Source organism: Scyliorhinus canicula, chromosome 17 (genome assembly GCF_902713615.1).
Source record: "Scyliorhinus canicula chromosome 17, sScyCan1.1, whole genome shotgun sequence".
In the NCBI taxonomy this organism is placed as follows: Eukaryota; Metazoa; Chordata; class Chondrichthyes; order Carcharhiniformes; family Scyliorhinidae; genus Scyliorhinus; species Scyliorhinus canicula.
Window position 1 is genome coordinate 11,648,269 of NC_052162.1, and position 22,968 is coordinate 11,671,236.

General features: G+C 47.4%; 1 protein-coding gene across 9 annotated transcripts in view; it reads left to right on the forward strand.

Annotated features, from left to right (window-relative positions):
• aff2 (AF4/FMR2 family, member 2) overlaps positions 1-22,728 on the forward strand; it is a 536,338-nt gene extending 513,610 nt beyond the window's left edge. For all 9 annotated transcript variants that reach the window (XM_038775398.1, XM_038775391.1, XM_038775394.1 and 6 more), the window contains 5 exons: positions 497-568; positions 914-1,007; positions 9,160-9,209; positions 13,276-13,499; positions 19,984-22,728. In XM_038775398.1, the coding sequence (XP_038631326.1) occupies positions 497-568; positions 914-1,007; positions 9,160-9,209; positions 13,276-13,499; positions 19,984-20,105 (562 nt within the window). In that variant the 3' untranslated portion in view covers positions 20,106-22,728. The remainder of the gene's footprint in view (positions 1-496; positions 569-913; positions 1,008-9,159; positions 9,210-13,275; positions 13,500-19,983) is intronic.
• Positions 22,729-22,968: the final 240 nt, after the last annotated feature.

Here is a 22,968-nt window from a genome sequence, read left to right on the forward strand (position 1 = left end):
TGGCCTCCTTCTGCACGGTAGGTGTTTTCTCACCTGAATGGTTAGAAATGGGTTCTGCGCTGTGCACTGACCAATGGAAGTGTGCTCTTTGCTCTCAATTTTCCATGGTGTGGTATTTCTGCACAGTTACAGGTTTGGGGTTGGATGTGTGGATGTGTGTAGGGAGCACGGCACAGGGGTAATTTTGACTCCTGGACATTATACTTCGCTCTCCAATTTTCTTTTCTTTGGATTCATTAAAACTAAAAGCCAGGAAAGATGGATAATAGGCGGTAATGTGGTGACACATCCAAGAGTCAAATTTACCTTCAAAAGAGGTGTTTGGAGCCTGAGAGGAAAAACTAGACTGTTGGACGCACTTTAAGTTTTGACAAGCCACTCATGCAAAGAACAGAAATTGCCCATCCGCTTCCCCTGCATCTGACAAACTAATAAGAGCCACTTACATATTACTCACCAGGCAGTGTTATTGATTCTTCCTTGTTTCTTTCCCAAGGTACGCCATGAGGTTAAAGAATTTCACTGGATCCATGGCCACGATAGCTGATAAGAAATTGGCCGTCTTATGGTGAGTTTCAGCGAGTCAGCTGCCAGGTTATTAAACTCCCAGTTAACTGCTTTGTAATACAATGAGTGTATCATTATGTCGTCAAAAAAAATAAGTTAATGAGGGAAGATTTTATCTTCTCACATTCACAAATTATAGATGATTCAGCTGCGCTATTTTGTGACATTTATTCATTACCTTAATTCCATATTGTGCTTAACCAGGCAAAGTGTGCTGTTTTGACTTTGCCTTATATCTATCTGCACTGTGCTCCTCAAGAATCCAAGAAGGCAAGCATCATTTACATAAATTGTGTTGTTTTATTGAGTGCTTATTCTAATCCAATCTATCTCCAATTAAATCCAGTTACCGATGCCTTTCACTTCTCTATTTGCGAATGTTCAGACTGAAGAAAGACCATGCAATGAAGTACTCTCGGTCCTTGATGGAATATTTTAAGGTATTTTGATGGTTTTATGTAGGGCGGAGGGTGTGGGTGGAGTATTTCTGAAATGCGCTGTTATGATGGCGGACTTCATGCGAGTGATTTACGCTGCTGCTATCCACTTCCCTTCACCCAGTGGTAAGTCTTGCTTTGCCCAAGATGTCACTGGGATAAGGCAACAGGATTGACAAGTGAGATTGCATTTCCTATGATAAAGGGGTTGTTGAGAACAAAGGGACGTGATCCTATAACGTTTTTAAAAATATTTTTATTCAGATAAACAGTACAATGACCACCCAATGGCCCAAACCCACTCGCCCCTCCCCATCACCCCCGTGAGGTGTAGCCAAAGCCAAACATGAAGCAAAATACAGAATCAACCCCCCCACCCCCAACCGCTGACGTCAAGCAGCTCCCTGAAAAAGGGGATGAAGGTCTGCCACCTCAAATAGAACCATTCCACCGACCCCCTCATGATGTACTTGATCATCCCCAGGTGCAAAGAGATCAAATAAAAAGCAGTTCTCCACACACGGGGTCGTAGAAATCTGGAACGCTCTCCTGTCAAATGCCATGGATGTTGGGGAACAATTGGAGCTATTAAAGTTGAGGTTGATAATAATAATCTAATATTAATAATCTTTATTATTGTCACGAGTAGGCTAACATTAACACTGCCATGAAGTTCCTGTGAAAATCCCCTAGTCGCCACACTCTGGCGCCTGTTCGGGTACACTGAGGGAGCATTTAGAATGTCCAATTCACCTGACAAGCACGCCTTTCGGGACGAATGGGAGGAAACCGGAGCACCCGGAGGAAACCCACGCAGACACGGGGAGAACGTGCAGACTCCACACAGATAGTGACCCAGGCCGGTAATCGAACCTGAGACGTTGGCGCTGTGAAGCAACAGAGCAAACCACTGTGCTACCATGCCGCCCTAAGAGCCTAATTCTCCGATAATTGGGATTCTCTTTCCCGCGGGTTTCTGGACAGCGGGGGGGGGGAGGAGACGGACCTCAGTGGGGAATCCCCCTGGCAACCAGCGAACGGCGTGCCACCGAGAAACAGACAGCTGGCAGACCGGAGAATCCAGGCGAAGGTTTTTGTTAGCTGGGATAAGAAGTGAAAGTGTGTAAGTGGGGTAGTGGTAGGCCTCAGCCATGGACTAATTGAATGAAGTAGCAGGCTCAGGGGATGGAACAGACTCCTCCTCCTGTGTCCCTCATTTTCGGAACGGGCAGATGGTTATTACTCTCCCAGCTCCCTGCCTAAGGCAGGTTCAATCGAGTCATTCCCGAGGGTGTTAGATGATAATTTGAATAGACGCAAAGTGGAGGGGTGCGGGTAAAGACAGGGGAACGGCACTAAGGCTTGTTTGGAGAGCCAGTGTTGACACGATGGGCCAAATGGACTGCTTCTGCGCCCTAACAACTCTGTAAAGGAGCACCAACATGGATTTAAAATGCTGGGATTATTCCCATGAAGCAGAGAATATTAGGAGGTGCTTTGATAGATGTTTTTAAAGTGATGAAGTATTTTGATAGACTTGACAGCGGTTGTCATCAATTTAAAAGAGACTGAGGAGATAGCTTGAAGAAGTTTGTTTACATGTAGACTTGTTGGAGCGCGCAATGTTTTGCCAGAGGGAATAGTTGAGACTGAGTCAGTTGCATCATTTAAGGGAAAAGCAGCTATATATTTTAAGTAGAATATACAAGGCAACAAGGAGATCGTGGAGCATTGGTATTGAACCTCTCCAGCTATTGGTTAACACAATCATAAACTCGGGCTGATCCAAAACCATGTTACCAGCGTCACATTAAATTCCATTCAGCCATCACTCCTGCACTCACTCACCTGACTTGGCTACCAGTCTGGCAACTCCTCAATTTTAAATTTCCCAACCTTATTTTCAAATCCTTGCCCAGATTTGGCTTTCATTAACTCTGTAACCTCCCTCGCTCTACAAGCCTCCAAGATACCCGCACTCCTCTGATCCTGGCCTCTTGAGTTTAATCGCTTTATCAGTGGCGGTATGTCCTTCAGCTGCCTGCGTCCTAATCTCTGGGATTCCCTCCCCAACCCCTTTGCTTCTCCGCCTTTCTCCTCGGTTAGGATGCTTCTTAAAGCATTAGGGGCTGATTTAGCACACTGGGCCAAATCGTTGGCTTTGAAAGCAGACCAAGGCAGGCCAGCAGCACGGTTCAATTCCCGTACCAGGCGCCGGAATGTGACCACTAGGGGCTTTTCACAGTAACTTAATTGAAGCCTACTCGTGACAATAAGCGATTTTCATTTCATTTTTCATTTCATAAACGCTAGAGGTGGGATTTTCCAGCAGCGCCCCCCCCCCCCCCCCCCCCCCCCGCTCACTCCCCTCCCCCATGGCACATTGTCCAGCGGCAGGATGGCTCACCATTTGCCGGCACTGGGATCTTCCAGTCCCACAGACGTCAACGCCGGTCTTTTGGCAATCAGGCCACCAAGGAACCCGTCACTAGGGGTTTGCTATCGGCGGGCCGGAAGCTCCCGCCCATGGCAGGACCGAAAAATTCAACCCGACATCCGTTTGGTCGCCTGTCCCTAACATCTCCTTGTGTGGCCCTGTGTCAAATGTGGTCAAACAACGCTCCTGTGAAGCTCCTTGGGATGATTTATTGGAAATGATGGTGCAAGTTATTGTTGCTGACTGGCTCTTCTCTGCTATAAACCTCTGGGGCTTTACTATACGTCAGCAGTGACTTGAGCCCACCAAAGGTTTTCATTTCCCACTCACACCTAAAGGTTCCTTTTCAAAATATAACAGTTAAATAAATTAAATGCCACTATTCATTTAATTTGTTAATGGTCAGTTCTTCAAATTCAATCCGATACCACATTTTTCCAAAATTAATCACAATTGCTTGAAGTTTAATTGGCTTCTGTGCGTTATGTTTGAAGTGAAATTCAAAGTGAATATTGAAGTAGCCAGCATTTACCAGTAATCTGTTCTGGAACCTCGGCTTGGTTCATGTCCTGGTCCAAAGAGAATGTTTTCCATTGGGCTCGTTGTGCGCCAGCAGAACCCTTAGCATGCCACCCCCACCCCATCAGGGAGGCCAGTCCTGCCTTGGTTACTTTGATGTCAAGCCAAGGTTGACTTTTCTGGAAAGTCCCTGTAAGCTGGTTTGATTTACCCTCCGTCCCAGCGGAATCATAGAATCGAGCAGCACAGAACGAGGCTGTTCGGCCCATCACACCTGTGCTGGCTCTTCGGAAGAGATGTCCAATTAGTCCCACTTGCCCTGTCCTCTCTCCACGCTCCTGCAACTTTATTCCCTTCAAACCTAAAACTAATTGCCTCTGAAACGTTGTTACTTAATCTCACTCCAAAAACCTTTCACGCTTCAAATCACAACAACTTGCTGCGAACATAAAGGTTTTCTCATCTCGCCTCTGGTACTTTTGAAAATTGGTTCAAGAGATGCATTTTCACGAGAAGGAGAAGTGAGATTGAGTTCAGAAGCCTGCCAAGGAGCAGGTTTTCCTTGTTAAAGCTTGAACATGAAGGATTGGATGGGCAGGACGCTTTAAAGGGAAGTGTGCGGTGAGGATTATGCACCTCACGACATAGGCAAAACAATTTTCCACTTCATTCTTTAAATGGACAACAAATTATATGGATGCTATCCTAGGCCCTCATTCTGCCCAGACGCTAGAGAAGGTTCTGCCCTGGGGATATCCTGAAGACTATTTCCCTCAGCCTTGCCAGTGTGCAGTGAGGCCATTCTACCCAAATTGTAAATGGAGAGACATCAGCTTTCGAATTTTTCGTGACCTACGTGTCGATTTCCCAGCAAAGGGTCATCTCAAAACTCAAAATCTGGGAAAGGTACAAGAGGCTGAAAGGCTAAGCGCATGCAATGTGACATGATTGCCAATGTGCCTGTGGATTCTGTTATTTATGCAGTTGGAAAGTACCCCAATCTTTAAATGAACCGTCCGAGCGGGCCTCCCAAGCGACGGAAAGCAGTACAATCACAGATTTGTTTTCCATCCTTACTCACTCCGAGAAAGTGATGGTGGGCTTTCTTCATGAGAAAGACGTGCAGTTTGCTAGGTCAGGTCTGAGGTCATAGAACATAGAACATAGAACGATACAGCGCAGTACAGGCCCTTCGGCCCTCGATGTTGCACCGACATGGAAAAAAAAAACTAAAGGCCATCTAACCTACACTATGCCCTTATCATCCATATGCTTGTCCAATAAATTTTTAAATGCCCTCAATGTTGGCGAGTTCACTACTGTTGCAGGTAGGGCATTCCACGGCCTCACCACTCTTTGCGTAAAAAACCCACCTCTGACCTCTGTCCTATATCTATTACCCCTCAATTTAAGGCTATGTCCCCTCGTGCTAGCCACCTCCATCCGCGGGAGAAGGCTCTCGCTGTCCACCCTATCTAACCCTCTGATCATTTTGTATGCCTCTATTAAGTCACCTCTTAACCTTCTTCTCTCTAACGAAAACAACCTCAAGTCCATCAGCCTTTCCTCATAAGATTTTCCCTCCATACCAGGCAACATCCTGGTAAATCTCCTCTGCACCCGTTCCAAAGCTTCCACGTCCTTCCTATAATGAGGCGACCAGAACTGTACGCAATACTCCAAATGCGGCCGTACCAGAGTTTGGTACAGCTGCAACATGACCTCATGGCTCCGGAACTCAATCCCTCTACCAATAAAGGCCAACACACCATAGGCCTTCTTCACAACCCTATCAACCTGGGTGGCAACTTTCAGGGATCTATGTACATGGACACCGAGATCCCTCTGCTCATCCACACTACCAAGAATTTTACCATTAGCCAAATATTCCGCATTCCTGTTATTCTTTCCAAAGTGAATCACCTCACACTTCTCCACATTAAACTCCATTTGCCACCTCTCAGCCCAGCTCTGCAGCTTATCTATGTCCCTCTGTAACCTGCAACATCCTTCCGCACTGTCTACAACTCCACCGACTTTAGTGTCGTCTGCAAATTTACTCACCCATCCTTCTGCGCCCTCCTCTAGGTCATTTATAAAAATGACAAACAGCAACGGCCCCAGAACAGATCCTTGTGGTACGCCACTCGTAACTGCACTCCATTCTGAACATTTCCCATCAACTACCACCCTCTGTCTTCTTTCAACTAGCCAATTTCTGATCCACATCTCTAAATCACCCTCAATCCCCAGCCTCCGTATTTTCTGCAATAGCCGACCGTGGGGAACCTTATCAAACGCTTTACTGAAATCCATATACACCACATCAACTGCTCTACCCTCGTCTACCTGTTCAGTCACCGTCTCAAAGAACTCGATAAGGTTTGTGAGGCATGACCTACCCTTCATAAAACCATGCTGACTATCCCTAATCATATTATTCCTATCTAGATGATTATAAATCGTATCTTTTATAATCCTCTCCAAGACTTTACCCACCACAGACGTTAGGCTCACCGGCCTATAGTTACCGGGGTTATCTCTACTCCCCTTCTTGAACAAAGGGACCACATTTGCTATCCTCCAGTCCTCTGGCACTATTCCTGTAGCCAATGATGACCTAAAAATCAAAGCCAAAGGCTCAGCAATCTCTTCCCTGGCTTCCCAGAGAATCCTAGGATAAATCCCATCCGGCCCCGGGGACTTATCTATTTTCACCTTGTCCAGAATTGCCAACACTTCTTCCCTACGCACCTCAATGCCATCTATTCTAATAGCCTGGGTCTCAGCATTCTCCTCCACAATATTATCTTTTTCTTGAGTGAATACTGACGAAAAGTATTCATTTAGTATCTCGCTTATCTCCTCCGCCTCCACACACAACTTCCCACCACTGTCCTTGACTGGCCCTACTCTTACCCTAGTCATTCTTTTATTCCTGACATACCTATAGAAAGCTTTTGGGTTTTCCTTGATCCTACCTGCCAAAGACTTCTCATGTCCCCTCCTTGCTCGTCTCAGCTCTCTCTTTAGATCCTTCCTCGCTTCCTTGTAACTATCAAGCGCCCCAACTGAAACTTCACGCCTCATCTTCACATAGGCCTCCTTCTTCCTCTTAACAAGAGATTCCACTTCTTTGGTAAACCACGGTTCCCTCGCTCGACCCCTTCCTCCCTGCCTGACTGGTACGTACTTATCAAGAACATGCAATAGCTGTTCCTTGAACAAGCTCCACATATCCAGTGTGCCCAACCCTTGCAGCCTACTTCTCCAACCAACACATCCTAAGTCATGTCTAATGGCATCATAATTGCCCTTCCCCCAGCTATAACTCTTGCTCTGCGGGGTATACTTATCCCTTTCCATCACTAACGTAAAGGTCACCGAATTGTGGTCACTGTCTCCAAAGTGTTCACCTACCTCCAGATCTAACACCTGGTCTGGTTCATTACCCAAAACCAAATCCAAAGTGGCCTCACCTCTTGTTGGCCTGTCAACATATTGTGTCAGAAAACCCTCCTGCACACATTGTACAAAGAACGACCCATCCAATGTACTCGAACTATATCTTTTCCAGTCAATATTAGGAAAGTTAAAGTCTCCCATAACAACTACCCTGTTACTTTCGCTCTTTTCCAGAATCATCTTCGCCATCCTTTCCTCTACATCTCTAGAACTATTAGGTGGCCTATAGAAAACTCCTAACAGGGTGACCTCTCCTTTCCTGTTTCTAACCTCAGCCCATACTACCTCGGAAGAAGAGTCTCCATCTTGCATCCTTTCTACCACCGTAATACTGTCCTTGACTAGCAGCGCCACACCTCCCCCTCTTTTGCCCCCTTCTCTGACCTTACTAAAGCACCTAAACCCCGGAACCTGCAACAACCATTCCTGTCCCTGCTCTATCCATGTCTCTGAAATGGCCACAACATCGAAGTCCCAGGTACCAACCCATGCTGCCAGTTCCCCTACCTTATTTCGTATACTCCTGGCATTGAAATAGACACACTTCAAACCACAGACCTGAACACTGCCGCCCTCCTGCGAAGTCAAAACTGTGCTCCTGACCTCTCTACTCTCAATCTCTCGCACCCCAAAACTACAATCCAGGTTCCCATGCCCCTGCTGAATTAGTTTCATTAAGTTTTTTTTTAATTTAGTGTACCCAATTCATTTTTTCCAATTAAGGGACAATTTAGCGTGTTCAATTCACCTACCCTGCACATCTTTGGGTTGTGGGTGCGAAACCCACGCAAACATGGGGAGAATGTGCCAACTCCACACGGACAGTAACCCAGAGCTGGGATCGAACCTGGGACCTCGTGGCCATGAGACTGCAGTGCTCCCACTGCGCCACCCTGCTGCCCTCGAGGTCATTAAGAGCTAACCCTTGGAGCATTAGTCAACCCGTTGTCCGTTGAGTCCTTCCAGCATTGTCCATTTCCTGGTGCTAGCCTGTAAGTCAGCAGATTTATCATTTCCTATCGCGGAATTGGAACTCATAGCTTTTGGTTCATAGCCTCTAACTTCTATATCAACATACCCGGTAGCTCCTCTGGGAAGTCAGTGGCATAGCCGCATCCTCACTGGTTTGGTAACCCAGAGGCCCAGGATAATGCTCTGGGCACCTGGATTCAAATCCCACCATGGCAGATAGTGAAATTTGAATTCACTAGAAACCTGGAACTTAAAGTCTAATGATGACCATGAAATCATTGTCGTAAAAACACATCTCCCTTCAGGGAAGGAAATCTGCCATCCTTATCTGGTCTGGCCTACATGTGACTCCAGATCCACAGCAATGTGGTTGACTCTTAAATGCCCCCAGGGATGGGCAACAACGCTGGCCCATCCAGCGACGCCCACATCCCAAGAACAAATTAAAACAAAAACTCTCAACATTCACGGTGCTGTTTAAATTAGAATGGTGTTACTATGGCGTCTGTTGTCAGTATTGCCCAGTGGTTGTTTCTTGCAATGTTTATGGATTAATGTTCAATATGTCCAGATGTTGTTGCTCAGCTGCATGATTTTACCTGATCTGACAACGTAATCCTTGGCAATGTGTACACTGCGACATGACTGACCCCCTTATGAAAAAGAATCTTAAACTGTGTTTGTTTTACTTCTCATCGGAAAGCCGACGGGGGCCTAATGTATTTTCATACATGATTTTATTTTTGTGTGTGTGTGTTACAGAGTTCCACAAAAGCCTCACAAGCTCCGTCTCCTTGGGGAACAAATGGAAAGTAAGTCTCCCTCAGTAATTCTTAGGGCCCAGATTTTGTTGGAGTGTAGCATCACACATTGTGCCTTGTTACTTACACCCATGTATCAGCCATAGCTCAGTTGTTAGCCCCCTCACCCCCCCCCCCCCATTCTGAGAGCTGAGCACAAGAACAATTTCATGCTGATGGTGCAGTGCAGCACTGAGGGAGTGCAGCATTGTCGGAGGTGCCATCTTTCGGACGAGAAGTTAAGCTGTGTTCAGATCTACCTGCTTGGGTGGATGTGAAAGATCCCAAGGCACTAACCTGGGGAAGTTATTCCTCATGTCCTGACCAATATTTATCCCTCAGTCGACATCACATCACAAAAAACAGATTACCTGGTCATTACCGCATTGTTGTTAGTGGCCATTTGCTGAGCGCATATTGGCTGCTATGTTCTTTACATTACAACAATAACTACACTTCAGAAAGTACTTCATTGGCTGTAAAGCACTTTGAGTTATCTGGGGCTGGATTCTCTGGTCGCCGACACCAAAATCGCGATCGGCCGGAGAATCCCCATTTGCGTCGAAATCGGGGGCGGCGCCGCTTTCCAATGATGGGATAGAAACATGGGATTAAGAAAGGAAAAGAGAGTTAGGAAAAATGTAAATTTGACCTTCTTAAAATCTCCAAATGCAATTCACTACCGCAAGTAATGAGACCTCACACACATCATCGTTTACTTCGTGGGCAGCAGAAGTTGATTTGTGATTATTAATTGTTATTGAAAAGGAATTCAGGCTGTTATTTGCAAGCGTTTTCATTTATTCTTTCATGGAATGTGAGCGTCACTGGTTAGGCCTACATTTGTTGCCCGTCCCAAATTGCCCTTGAGAAAGTGGTGATGAGCTGCCTTCTTGAAGCGTTGCAGTCCACGAGGTGTAGGTGCACCCACAGTGCTAAAGGGATCATGGATTTTGACCCAGCATTAGTGAAGGAGTGCCGATATCGTCCTAAGTCAGGATGATCTGTGCTTTGGAGGGTATCTTGTAGGTGGTGGTGTTTCCAAGCATCTGCTGCCCTTGTCCTTCGGGGTGGTAGAGGTTGCAGATTTGGAAGGTCCTGTCGACAAATCCTTGTTGAGTTGCTGCGGTGCATCTTGCAGATGGTACGCACTGCGGGCTACTGTGCGTCGGCGGTGGGGGGAGTGAATGTTAAAGGTGATGGATGGGCTGCTGATGCTGATTTAATGGGCTGTTTTGTCATGGACTGTGTTGAGCCTCTTGAGTGTATGTTGGAGCTGCACTCATCCAGGCAAGTGGACAGCATTCCATCACACTCCTGCCTTGAGAATGGTGGACAGGTTTTGGGTAATCCGGAGGTGAGTCACTCAGTGCAGAATTCCCAATTTCTGAACTGCTCTTGCAGTCCCAGTATTTACTTTTCTGGTCCAGTTAACTTTCTGTGGCGGGTTCAGCAGACAGTGAACGTTATAATGCTGCAACCTCACGATACTCTCGGGGAGGTTCAGAGCAAGAGGCTGTTTTTTCAATGTTCACAGCGGAGCAGCGCAAAATGTCCCGGCAATTGTGGTGATTTGCAATTCACGGTGTATCTCTTCTCCATCACAAGTTGCCGGATGATTTACATATTGATAACAACAGTGTGCATCGTCAATTTGCAATTACTACAGGAAATTCGGGAACTATGAGACTGGTTGCCCTTTTCAGCTGCCTGCGTGCTTATGTTCAATGGGAGCTCCAGCCTTTGTTACCATGAGTGCTGGGGATACAACCGCATGTCCCACGCCACTTTCAGTTACAATTGTTTTTACACTTAACATGCAATCATTTCATTTTTCCCTCCTGCCCAGGGAATTTATATAGCCTTGCTGTAGCAGGCTAGCTCCGATAAAGGAGTATTGTCAACAGTTAATGTGATTTACTCACCTCTTGAGTTGCCATCTTTCAATTTAATATCGACCTTTAGACACAGAGTCACAATGTTTACATTTGTTGAAAGACTGGTGCATATTTTATTGATAGATGTTAAGATCTACTTTAAAAGCAATCCAAGTCACGGTTGATCGGTAAATGGCTGCCGCTTTTACGATGGTTGGTGATTGTGATTATGACTGAGAATTTAGCTGGATTTAATCTGACCTAAATGTTTTTCAATACAACATTTATCCTTGTCTCCTGTCAGAGCCAATAAGAAAGGATTGAGTGTAATTATTATGAATGAAAATAACAGAACTCAGATTGATTTATAAAATAAAATCATACATCATAGTGTTAATCAAGCTCCTCTGAGTGCTCCCGAGCTGCTTAATATATTGATCACACAAGCAACCCACTGACATGGTGAACAAAGGGACTGCCTACAGGTTCAGCACCATCTGCTTCCTCCTCTATGGCTGTTTGTTTCCTAATTATATTAAGTTTCCAAGGAGATAAACAAGTTGGATTTGCATCCGTCAACAGGCCTTTTCTCCATGGATTACCTCTCTGTCTCTCCGCCATATTTCCAGTTTTCACTCTGTGGCCGACAAGTGCCCGCTGAGATCATCAGCACCTTCTGCCACGTGACGTCGCTTGCTTGGCAAAGCCGTTTTCCTCAGATCGTTTCTTTTGCCTGGATCATCCGTGGCCCAGCCGCATCAGATTCACTTTTTTTTAACCAAGAACAACAGTGCAGCACAAGAACAGTCCCTTCGGCCCTCCAAGCCCGTACCGGTCATGATACCAACCTTGGCCAAAACCTTCAGCACCTCTTTGTGCCATATCCCCCTATACCCATCCTATCCATGTGTTTGTTGAGATGCCTTTTGAACGGCGTTAATGTATCTGCTTCCACAACCTCGTTCCAGGCACTCACCATCCTCTGCGTAAAAAACCTGCCTCGCACATCTCCTCTAAAGTTTGCCCAACGGACCTTAAACCTATTGACTGACCGCTCCACCCTGGGAAAGAGTGCCTACCCATTCACTCTATCCATGCCCCTCATGTTCTTGTAGACCTCTATCAGGTCACCCATCAACCTCCGTCGTTCTAATGAAAACAGTCCAAGTCTATTCAGCCTCTCCACATTTTTGTCTTTCCACCCCTTAAAGAACTCATTTCTGTCACCATTTTCCAGAGAGCCCCAAAGCTCTTGACAACCAATGCTGACTTTTTACTCTGCAGTCACTGTTGTAATGTATGAAACGTAGCAGCCAGGTTGCTGCACAGCAGGATCCCACAATGATAATGACCTGGTTTAGTGATGTTGGTTGAGGGATAACTGTTGATCAGGACACTGGAGACAACTCATCTGCTCTTCAATATAGTGTCCTGGGACCTTCGACCTGAGAGGGCAGAAGATGCATCAGATTAATCGAACCCTGATACTCACAGCAACCCTTCCCAAACCAGAAAACGCAACCGCTTTGAAGGACAAGGGCAGCTCAAGTACATCAACACTGGCATCAAAATTCTATCCAAGCCACACACCAGCCTGACTTGCAATGATGTTCACTGTCACTGGGTCAAATTCCGAGATCTCCCTCCCTAACAGCACTGTGGTTTAGCTGCACCTCATTCTTTTCATTCATTCACGGGATGTGGGCGTCGCAGGCTGTGCCAGCACTTATTGCACACCCCGAATTGCTCCTTGAGGGGGGCAGTTAAGAATTAACCACATTGCTGTAGGTCTGGAGTCACGAGTAGGTCAGACCAGGTAAGGGCGGCAGATTTCCTCCCTAAAGGGACATTAGGAAACCAGATAGGTTTTTGCGACAATGGTTTGATGGTGACCATTAGATTGTTAATTCCAGATTTTTACTGAATTCAAATTTCACCATCCGCCATGACGGGATTTGAACCCAGGTCTCCAGAGCAACACTCTGAGTCTCTGGTTTACTAGTCCAGTGACAATACCACTATGCCACCGCCTCCCTCATCGACTGCAATAGTTCAAGAAGGTGGCTCATCACCACCTTCTGAAGGCCAATTAGGGATGCGCAGCAAACACTTCTCCTGCCAGCATCACCCACATCCCAAGGAATGAAAGATCTGCTTGGCAAACTCACATTATGATGTATTTTCTATTTCCCTCCATGCAGAACCACAGGAACAGCCTCCCCGCTATCTCCCAGTCCATCTCCCGTCAGCTCAGTTGGGTCTCACGGGAGCTACACGAGTAACACCGGCTCCTCACCCTCAGCAACCATCAGCATTCCGCAACGGATTCACCACATGGCGGCCAGCCACGTCAATATCACCAACAACATCCTCAGGAGTTACGAGCACTGGGACACGGCTGACAAGCTGGCCAGAGAGAATAAAGGTCAGAGCCATTCGCCACACTGTTTTTCCTGAAGCGATGTATGTGTTCCTCTATATGTGCTCAATTCTGGGCATGCACCTCAGCAAGAAATATATTGGTGCAGGGACAATGCGATGACAAAGGAGATACATTACGAAGGTTAATTGCATAAAGTTGAGGTCTTACTGCACAATTAGTAGCGTCGCTGCCTCTGAGCCTAGAGCTCTGGGTTCAAGTCCCACTCCAGGACTTGATGGCCAAGGAAAGTGAGTTCAAAAAAGGTTGATTCTCAGCCTGCAAATCCTTCCACACACACTAATGGCAGGCAGGCAAGAAGAGTGGGAGAGATTCCTGGTCAGCCATTTAATAGAAAGAAATTGGAGCCTCTATCATCGCTATCCATGGCTCCCAGCTGCAACATGCATTTTAAATGTATGTTGCCACAGTAACTCAGACTGCTTAGGGGGCTGGTTGACTCATTTGGCTGGAAGGCCTCTGCGGATCAGATTGATGCCAAGAGCAAAGAGTTCGGGCAGCATGGTGGCGCAGTGGGTTAGCACTGCTGCCTCACGGTGCTGAGGTCCCAGGTTCGATCCCGGCTCTGGGTCACTATCCGTGTGGAGTTTGCACATTCTCCCCGTGTTTGCGTGGGTTTCACCTCCACAACCCAATAATGTGCAGGGTAGGTAGATTAGCCAGGCTAAATTGTTCTTTAATTGGAAAAATGAATTGGGTACTCTAAATTTATTTACATTTTTAAAAAAAAAAGAGCAGAGTTCAATCCCTGTTTTAGCTGGGATGGATTCGAGAGCTGCCTCCTTGCCCAGCCCATGGTGGAGATCATGGTGCAGTGGGGTCGGACCCGCCTTCAGGCCAAGAGAACTGAAGAAGAGTTTGCATCAATTTGTATTTCCATAAGTTAGGAAGATTAAGATGTGAACGGGTTGAGGTATTTAAAACGTTAAATAGATTTGAGGTGCTAGGTGCAGAGGAACTACTTCCTCTGGTGGGAGAATCAAGAAGATGGCGAGGTGCAAAATCAAGACTTGGCACAAGTAGTGCAGAGGGGGCAGAGTTTTGGATGACGGGAGTAGAACATGAAAGAACAGCCAGGAGTGCGTTGAAATAGCCATGTCTAGAGGGGATGAAGACATGAATGTAGGTTTCAGCAGCAGATGTTTTGATACAGAGACCGAGTTGGGAGTAGAAAGGACGATACATTCGCCCAGTAAACCAGATCTCCGCCCGACATCTGCTAGTGACAAGGCGACATATCCCGGGGGAATCGCTGGAGGAATTCTACCGTGCGCTTCTGGTACTAGTTAGGAACTGTGACTGCCCGCAAGTTTCATCCAGCGACCACACAGAACTTTTAATCCAGGACGCATTCGTTGCAGGTATGCTGTCCTCCCAAATCCGTCAGCGGCTGCTAGAGAAAGAGAAACTAGGCCTCAAGGAGGCACCGGTCCTTGCTAGCTCCTTGGATGTGGCCTCCCAAAACGCCCGCATGTACATCCCCGACCGCGCGACAGCCCCTTGGGCAGCGTGGAACCCGCCCGCGGCCGACCCCGATGCATCCGCCATTCCCCCACAAGCTTGTGCCGCACGGCTACCAGGCAACCCCGGGGGGGCCCCCCTGTTATTTTTGCGGGCAAGCCAAGCACCCCCGGCAGCGCTGCACGGCCCGCTTCTCCACCTGCAAAAGGTGCGGCAAAAAGGGCCATTTCGTGGCGGTATGCCAGGCCCGGGCGGTCACCGCCGCCTCCGGGGGCGAACCGGGGCCGCCACCACAACTCTCTCCACGGGCCAAGTGCGGGCAGCGGACGCCACCATCTTCGTTTTCCCGAGCCACGTGCGGACCCTGGGCACCGCCATCTTGTTCCCCAGGGAACATGTGCAAAGCCTGGGCACCGCCATCTTGCACACCCCCAGCCATGTGCGACCCATGGATGCCGTCATCTTGGCTGGAGTCTCAGGGCCCCGATTCGGATGACCACACACCGCCCGAGAAAAATCTTCAACCTTTACCACGACTCGCCTCGGTGACCCTGGACCAGTGTCGGCCCCGAACGCTCTCGACCGTGGCGACGACCGTGCTCATCAACGGACACAAAACATCCTGCCTGATCGACTCCGGGAGCACAGAGAGCTTCATACACCCCAACAACGATAAGGCACTGTTCTCTTCCCGTACACCCAGTCAACCAAAGAATCTCCCTGGCCTCCGGGTCTCACTCTGTAGAGATCAAGGGGTTCTGCGTAGCTAACCTCACGGTCCAGGGAAGGGAGTTAAAAAATTTCCGACTCAATGTCCTTCCTCACCTCTGCGCTGCCACACTCCTAGGGCTAGACATCCAATGCAACCTCCAGAGCTTAACCTTTAAATTCGGCGCCCCTGTACCCCCTTTACTGTCTGCAGCCTCGCGACCCTGAAGGTCGACCCGCCTTCCCTTTTTGCGAATCTCACCCCAGATTGCAAACCCGTTGCCACCAGGAGCAGACGACAGTGCCCAGGACCGGCTCTTCATTAGCTCGGAAGTCCAGCGGTTACTGAAGGAAGGTATTATCGAGGCTAGCAACAGCCCCTGGAGAGCTCAAGTAGTGGCTGTAAAGACCGGAGAGAAGCACAGGATGGTCATCGATTATAGTCAGACCATCAACAGGTATACGTAGCTCGATGCGTACCCTCTCCCCCGCATGTATGATTTGGTCAATCAGATTGCACAATACAAGGTCTTTTCCACGGTGGACCTCAAATCCGCCTACCACCAGCTCCCCATCCGCCCGGACGACTGCAAGTACACTACATTCGAAGCAGATGGGTGGCTCTACCACTTCCTGAGGGTTCCCTTTGATGTCACAAGTGTAGTCTCGGTCTTCCAATGGGAGATGGACCGAATGGTTGACCGGTACAGTTTGCGGGCCACGTTTCCGTACCTCGACAATGTCACCATATGCGGCCATGACCAGCAGGACCACGACACCAACCTCCAAAAATTCCTCCATACCGCAAAAATCCTCAATCTCACCTACAACAAAGACAAATGCGTGTTCAGCACCGGCCATCTAGCCATCCTCGGCTACATAGTGCATGATGGAGTTATAGGCCCAGATCCCGAACGCATGCGTCTCCTCATGGAGTTTCCTCTCCCCCACTGCTCCAAAGCCCTGAAACGCTGCCTGGGATTTTTTTCGTATTACGCCCAGTGGATCCTCAATTATGCGGATAAGGCCCACCCACTAATCCAATCCACAGTTTTTCCCCTGATGGCAGAGGCCCGCCAGGCCTTCAGCCACATAAAACGGACATCGCAAAGGCCACGATGCACGCAATCGACGAATCCTTTCCATTCCAAGTCGAGAGCGACGCGTCCGACGTAGCTCTGGCGGCCACCCTCAACCAAGCGGGCAGACCCGTGGCCTTCTTCTCACACACCCTTCATGCTTCAGAAATCCGTCATTCCTCCGTTGAAAAGGAGGCCCAGGCCATAGTAGAAGCTGTGCGGCACTGGAGGCATTACCTGGCCGGCAGGAGATTCACGCTCCTCACTGACCAACGGTCGGTTGCTTTCATGTTCGATATTGCACAGCGGGGCAAGGTTAAAGAATGATAAGATCTTACGGTGGAGGATTGAGCTCTCCACCTCCAACTATGAGATCTTGTATCGTCCCGGGAAGCTAAACGAGCCTCCTGATGCCCTATCCCACGGCACATGTGCCAACGCACAAGTGGAACGACTCCGTGCCCTCCACGAGGACCTCTGCCACTCGATTCTTCCATTTTATCAAGACCCGCAACCTGCCCTACTCCATCGAGGAGGTCAGGACTGCCACCAGGAACTGCCAAATCTGCACGGAGTGCAAGCCGCACTTCTACAGGCCAGAGAAAGAGACCTGGTAAAGGCTTCCCGTCCCTTTGAACGCCTCAGTATGGACTTCAAAGGGCCCCTCCCATCCACCGACCGCAACACGTACTTCCTGAACGTGATTGACGAGTACTCCCGGCTCCCATTCGCCATTCCCTGCCCCGACATGACCGCAGCCTCCGTCATAAAAGCCCTCCACAGTATCTTTGCACGGTTCGGTTTCCCCGCCTACATACACAGCGATAGGGGGTCCTCCTTCATGAGCGATGAACTGCGTCAATTCTTGGTCAGCAAGGGCATTGCCTCAAGCAGGACGACCAGATATAACCCCCGAGGAAACGGGCAGGTAGAGAGGGAGAACGGAACGGTCTGGAAGACCGTCCTACTGGCTCTGTGGTCCAGAAATCTCCCAGTCACCCGCTAGCAGGAGGTCGTCCCCGATGCACTCCACTCCATCCGATCACGGCTGTGTACCATGACAAACCAAACACCTCATGACCGTCTCCTTGGCTTCCCTAGGAAGTCCTTCTCCAGGACCTGGCTGGCAGCTCCTGGACCCACCCTGCTCCGCAAACACGTCGGACCCATTGGTCGAGAGGGTCCACCTCCTTCACGCCAACCCTCAGTACCCTGACCGCTGATAAGATACGGTTTCCCTCCGGGATCTGGCGGCCACTGGATCCCCACCTACAGCCCCCCCCCACCCCCCCACCTACCTCACCCTCCCTCCCACTAGCGCACACCACGCTCGCCCCCTCCCCAGGTGGATCGGTTCTCCCACTGGTCCTATCAGGGGGTGATGAAGCTACCGAGGAAACCGAAGTCACATTCCCGGAGTCACGGATGCCCGAGCCGGCGCCTGCATCACCGCCAAAACTGCGACGTTCACAGAGGACGACCAGGGCCCCCGATCGACTAATTGCTTCATCTTGATATGTACATGTAAATAAATACTGTACATAGTTGTGACATGTAACAAGGCAAAACACTATACCACCGACGGGTACCACCATAATCTCACCCTCTACCACTGTAAGACCACCACCCCTGCCGGACTCTTTATTTTAACAGGGGTGAATGTGGTAGTCAGTATTAGGGTACCCAGGTTGAGTCTGTAAGACCATTGATGTGGGAGGTACCTGAGGCAGCAAGATCATTGATGAAGCCTGCCTGCTGGTTCCGCCCAGTAAGGCGGTGTACAAGAGTCTGTGTCTCCCCAGCTGCTGCATTCTGAACCTGCGCTGCTGGGGGAAACATCTAGCCCAATAAAGCCTTCAATTGTCATCCAATCTCGCTTTTGGAGTCATTGATCGAGCATCAGCATCAAAGTAGAAATAGGCAGTCAATGGTATGAATACATCATGAGAATACATTGGGATCAAATATAACACCAATACAACAATCTGGTTCAATTCCATCCAGATGTAACTTTGATTTTATAATAATCTTTATTAGTGTCGCAAGTAGGCTTACATTAACACTGCAATAAAGTTCCTGTGAAAATCCCCTAGTCGCCACACTCCGGCGACTGTTCAGGGGCACTGAGGGAGAATTCAGAATGTCCAATTCACCTGACAAGCACGTCTTTCGGGACTGTGGGAGGAAACTGGAGCACCCGGAGGAAACCCACGCAGACACTGGGAGAACGTGCAGACTCCGCACAGTGACCCTCTCACCTTTGCATTTAAAATCAAAAAGATTTCAAAAAAACTAGAACTTCTAATTCATATTTTTTAAACAGGAAATATTTCTGATTTACTTGGAATATCATACTTGCTCACTGTTGTAATCTTCTCATTATTTCCTCGGAACTGATTGGATGTCAGAGGTATAGGACGCGATTTAATAAAAAAAGAGTTCTGCTGTGGATGGGTGTTTCCCAATGCTCAAATGGGACTCGGCGGGTATGGGCTAACTCAACACTTAAATATGCAAATTTAAGTCCCGCTTATTGTGGGCGAGATCCAGATTGGAATGTCATGGCGTGCCGATCTGGGTAAATCTCACGAGATGTACCAGCCGTGTCGCGACCCAAACCGAGCGCGATGTGGCGGTTAGATCGCGTCCATTTCCCTTTTCAGTTCCTCTTCCCACAGGTCAAATGAGTCCTATTTCTGTGAATCACTCTGATCCAGGACCAGCAAGTGAAATGGGATTTAAATCTCATTAAAAAAAATGAGTTCCAACCAATTTATGCTTGAACATGTAAAGCACTTGAACGGTTGTTTGTGATATTTTAATTAAAAGTTTAAAGTTAAGAGGTTTTCTATCAAGGCATATTATAGATGAGTAATGTTGTTTGCACAGCAGTTAAGGCTGACGATATCTATTTCTGCTCTGAGAATTAACAAGGGATAATATTGATCAAATGTATTTCATTAGATAGAGATAATTGCAAATTAGCTGTAAAGTGCAACATCAAAGAGAATCACAAGGTGTAAACATGGTCTGCCTTAGAGAGGGGTTTAAAAATAAAGAAGATCACCAGGTAATGAAGGTGAATGCGATGATGGTAAAATAATAATGCATTAATGGTGTTCAACTGCATCACTTATGCGATTTCAGGGCATTTTAGATTGCAATTTGGTCTAAAAATGTGTTTGAGTGATTTCCTATTTTTCATGTTTTCTCCACTGCAGATTTTTTTCATGAGCTCGACACACTGATGGGGCCATTAACACAGCACAGCAACATGACTACCTTGGTTCGGTACACTCGACAGGGACTGCATTGGCTGAGGGTAGAAGCTCATTTGTTATAGTGACTGTGCTGCGCCCTCCTTTTTCGCATTTCCATCTCTACCTCTGCCAGGACCGCCACTGGTAGAATACCTGCCACTCCAAGGCTCCACAGTGAGTCACCGATGATGTGTCTCCTCTCGCCGTACTTCAGACTCGTGGCGCTGCTGGGGAGCCGGTCGGCACTCCGCCCGACGGAGGAGCTAGTGCCCAGTGCTTCAACAGAAAAAGTGCCGCCCTCACACGTTTTGTGCTTGTCTGTTTCCATTGCACTTCATTGACTCCTTCAACCTTGGGAATGACAGAGTCCCGAGGCGTCGTGCCAGGATCCACACTGCCTAGAGGCCAAGACAAACGAGGACCGTGTTTGAGACGGAAAACAAAAGAGTGCCTGAGGAAAACGAAAAATGAAATGCCTCGCAAGAAAGGCGAGTATGTTGAGTTACTGCTGGGCAACCCTGAAAAGAATTGTTCCCGAAGAATTCGTCGTTGGGCTTTCTTGCACTTTGGGTAACCCAGATCATGTGAAGAACATGCTGCTTTGTGACAGACTGCTAAAGGGGTCAGACTGAGGCATGGGGTCAATATTGAGAGTCTGACATATAAACGGTGGAGTCATTTGACTCCGTATTTTATACCTTCTTTTAGAGAGGAAACATACACAGGTAGAAATGGAAAATTGTGCATTAAATTGAAGTGCTCTGTCTGTGTTCATGGAGTGAAAACTCATCATCTTATGTTGTATGGTATGCCTTAGAGATTTGTGATCACAAGCACTTTTTTTTGAGAATATTTATTAGGATGTAAATCCTAACACCAAGTTGGTGTGCAAAGGAAGAATTCCATGGGCGTAGCCTCAGCATTTGTTAGGATGACTCCAAAACTGAGGCCATTTTATCCTCGAAGGCGATGTTCAGCCTTTCAAATTTACATGCCGAAATCATCAGGAACATCCATCTATCTTTTATTTTCCATTGCAGCAGGTTTTTCCCTTTCATACTCCCGCAGTCTTTTTTTTTGAGTTAACGCATGCAACACATCGACCCACGTCCAAACTTGGAAAAAGGAAACAATCCGCAGATGAAATTGACGGTGATGATTTGTGATTTGAAAAGTTAAGAAGCACAGAAAGAAAGGAGGAGGTGCAAAGAGCTAAGGTTTTGCCCAATATGCTCGAAAGAGTTAAAAGAAGAGGGCTTGGAAGTTGCATTACAGAATGGAACTCACAAGCAACGTTAACAAGCTCATCCGCAGTTCCTCAATGCTGTTTAAGCGGGTGAAATGAGTCAACCTGTTTCAGATATGTGGGTTAGCACCTCACCTTGATAAGGGAGGGAATTCAGAAAGAAGCATCAAATGCCTGTACCCAGATACCTCACGGTGTGAGTTCAGGATCAAAGCTTTCTCCCGGAATGCTCAAACCTGACAAGGGTCCGTGATGCCAAGTTCCATCAGAATGAATCCCGGCTTTGAAAAAAACTGAAATAAACAGCATAAAGAATCCTCTTCATTTAACAGGAATCTCATCTGGGGTTTTTATGTAGCCAGCTGGAGGCGATTATTGCTGGAAGCATAACATGCGATATCAGTTCTTATGCATTAAGTGTCATTTAGTTGTCCTTAAAGCATTCCTCAGCCTGTATCTGGTAAAAGGTGCAATTATCATTCATGTAATGTCCATCATATGTCAATATTGGTTGGGCTTCAAAAGAAAAATGCAATGCAATGATATCTTAAAGGAAAACTCACGCTGGATACTTCAATAATACACAAATCTCACAAACGCAGACATCAGAAAGATTCGGTTACACAAAGCTCTCTGTGCCTTATTACCTTTTGAAAGCACAGCCAAGTTTAGTAGGAGATAGCTAGCTTACAGGGGACAGAAACAACAGAACCTGTAGCCACACTCATTGGCAAGTCTCAAAATATTGGTCATTTGCCTTTCCCCGGACATGGTTGCTATTTTAAAAAGTCGCAGTGTTGAACCTGCAATGCTCCTCGCCATTTCCACTCATAGTACAATCATTTATTTCCAAATTGTGGGCCTTTTTGACATGTGAGAGGCAGACCTAATTTATTTTTATGTATGTGAATATATTGGAAGGAAACAAAACAATGTACCAAATGACTTATGTGAAATGACCCCAGTCTGGGTCAACTATGTTGTGTGGCGCACAGTGAAAAGGCTTGGCTCCTTCCTCCTGATGGTAAGATAGTGCAACTGTAGCAGCTGTTGTCTTAACCTTTAAAGCAGAGATTTAAAGATCTAGTTTAGCGAAAGTGATAGATGCTTAAAAGGGAAATATTTGCAGGGCATTGTAGGAAAGTGCGACTGGATTGCTCTTTCTAAAAGCTGGCATTGGTACGATGGGCCAAAGGGCATCCTTTGTGATTTGTCGTTCTACGAAACAAATTGTTCAGTGGACAGCCTCAGAAATATCTCAGCTGCAGTGCAATTGAACTGACTTCAGATAAATGCTCTGCTCCATCTTTAAAAGCGCACAGATAGATTTAAGGCAGAAGAGACGCTGAGAGCTTGAGTTGCTTCATTGTGTTAAGTAGGGGACTAATGTTAATATTACCAATAGATAAAAAGAAAGGGGAGAGCAGGCTGTCAGATCCAGTGGCCCACCAGTTACAACACAGTTACAGCCCCCCCCCCCCCCCCCCCCCCACCGCATCCCCTCACTCCCCCGCCCCTCCCATTTGCAACATAACGCTATCTACCATAACAAATTTCAGGGAAAACTCTTGGGAATTCCTTCCGAATCCTGAAGGCAATCAAGCAAGCTTCGTGGAAACCATGGTTACCCCATGATTTCTCACTACATGCGCTCAACTGCACCCCCTGTGCTTCAGCCATTAATGAGCAGACAGTAAGAC